The 1,988-nt window shown below is 51.8% G+C and overlaps 1 protein-coding gene across 1 annotated transcript; it reads right to left on the bottom strand.

The window, feature by feature from the left end:
* Positions 1–119: 119 nt before the first annotated feature.
* On the bottom strand, positions 120–1,828 carry ETH_00043045 (uncharacterized protein; the record flags this gene model as incomplete). The annotated part of the gene is made up of 5 exons (XM_013379875.1): positions 120–257; positions 468–547; positions 951–1,005; positions 1,448–1,551; positions 1,740–1,828. Coding segments are annotated over 5 exons (466 nt in total), but the record flags the coding sequence as incomplete, so codon positions are not given.
* Positions 1,829–1,988: the final 160 nt, after the last annotated feature.

Consider the following 1,988-nt stretch of genomic DNA (forward strand, 5'->3'; position numbering starts at 1 on the left):
GAGCCGCTGGCTCGGCTGGCGACAGGGGCAGACGCAAGCTGAGTCTTGCAGCCCAGGGGGGCATAGGGTTTAGGGAATGAGGCTTCAGTGCCTACGGTTTAGGGTTTAGGGTTTAGGGTTTAGGGTTTACTGTCTAGCTGCAGCTGAAAAGCCCTAATTGTGTGTCTCATCTCTTCCTCCAGCTGCTCCTTTTCTTTTGCTGCTCTCGCGAAGTCTCGAGACAGCCGCGCGTTCAGGCCCTGGGCCCGGTGCAGCTCCTGCAAACCCTAAACCCTAAACCCTAAACCCTAAACCCTAAACCCTAAACTCTAGGGGGTCCTACACCCTAAACCCGAAGGCCGCAGCCCCAGGCCAGAGCCCGTGGGCGCCGTAAGCCGTACATTCCAAGCCCCAAGCCCTCGGCTCCGGCCCCCGCAAACCCTAAACCCTAAACCCTAAACCCTAAACCCTAGGCAGAAGGGGCCCACCTGCAGCAGCAAACTGATGTTGAAGAAAAGACTCAAACGCGCGTCTGTCTCTTCCACTGCAGCAACAAGTCCGGATGAGTCTGCTCACAAGCGCATCAAAGAAGCCTGCTGCTGCTGCTGCTGCGACTGCTGTTGCTGCTGCTGGCGCTTCTGCTGCAGCTGCTCCTGCTGCTGATAGTGCTGCTGCTGCTGCTGCTGCTGCTGTTTGTGGCCTTCATGCAGCCGGCATCTGATGCACCTTCATTTCCTCTTTATTTTCCCCCGTGTTGCTGCAGCTGCCCCTGCCAAACCCTAAACCCTAAACCCCAAACCCTAACCCTAAACCCCAAACCCTAAACCCTAAACCACAAACCCTAAACGCTAAACCCTGGGCCGTGATTCCTAGCAGCAAGCTTCTAGGCCCCGCAGGTGCCGCACAGCCTGCGCCCTCCCGCACTGCAAACCCCAAACCCCAAACCCTAAACCCTAAACCCTAAACCCTACCTTCGGAGGGCAGTCTTCCAATAAGTCTGTCTAAAATGAAAGAAGTGGAGACAAACTCTCGACATTGGAAGCAGCGCAAAAGTGCAAAAAGAAAATCCCGGTCTCCTCGAGAAGCAGCAGACAGCAGCAGCTGCTGCGACCGAGACACACCCAGCTGCAGCTACAGCAGCAGCAGCAGCAGCAACAGCAGCAGCAGCAGCAACACAGAGACAACCGGCTGTCTTTTCGCTGGCTAGTTCTCTTTTGTTTTTCTTTATTATTTTTACTGCTTTTATTTTTTGAACTTATTTACTTATCTTTTATTTAGGAATTAATTTATTATTTATTTATTTATTTATTTATTATTTAGTATTTATTTGTTTTTTATATTTATGTATTTGCTTGCTTGGATCGGATGTTTGGTGGAGGCCCAAAAGGGCCACAAATTTAACAAATATCAGGTAAGTGACCCTAAACCCTAAACCCTAAACCCTAAACCCTAAACCCTAAACCCTTACTCGGAACAGCGTGGGGGATGTGGGGTCGAGCTCAATTATAGGCAGGCTTGAGGTGTACGTACACTCCAGCTTGCCCTTACTGTCATTATCTTGCCCTTCTTCCTCTGCAGCAAACCCCAAACCCTAAACCCTGAACCCTAAACCCTAAACCCTAAACCCTAAACGCTAAACCATCGGACACGGATTTTCCGCCTAATTGAGTTTCTCTGGTCTGCAAAGAAAACTTAAGAGGTTTAGGGCTGAGGGTTTGGGGTTTGAAACTAGGGTTTAGGGTTTAGGGTTTAGGGTTTACGCGGCAGCGTGACGGCGACCTTCTCCGCATTGACCTTCACCAAGATCCCCGTGCCGCTGGGGCTTCCCAAACCCTCAGCAGACGACGCCCTGAGCACACCCTAAACCCTAAACCCTAAACCCTAAACCCTTCGAATAGGCTCAGGAGAAGGTTTCCCGCACTCCCTCCGCCCTAAACCCTAAACCCTAAACCCTAAACCCTGCGAGCCGCCCTGCGGCGAGCGGAGGATCCCATTTTGCCCTGGAAACC

This window comes from Eimeria tenella, genomic scaffold (genome assembly GCF_000499545.2).
Source record: "Eimeria tenella Houghton genomic scaffold, Eth_scaff4114, whole genome shotgun sequence".
NCBI lineage: Eukaryota > Apicomplexa > Conoidasida > Eucoccidiorida > Eimeriidae > Eimeria > Eimeria tenella.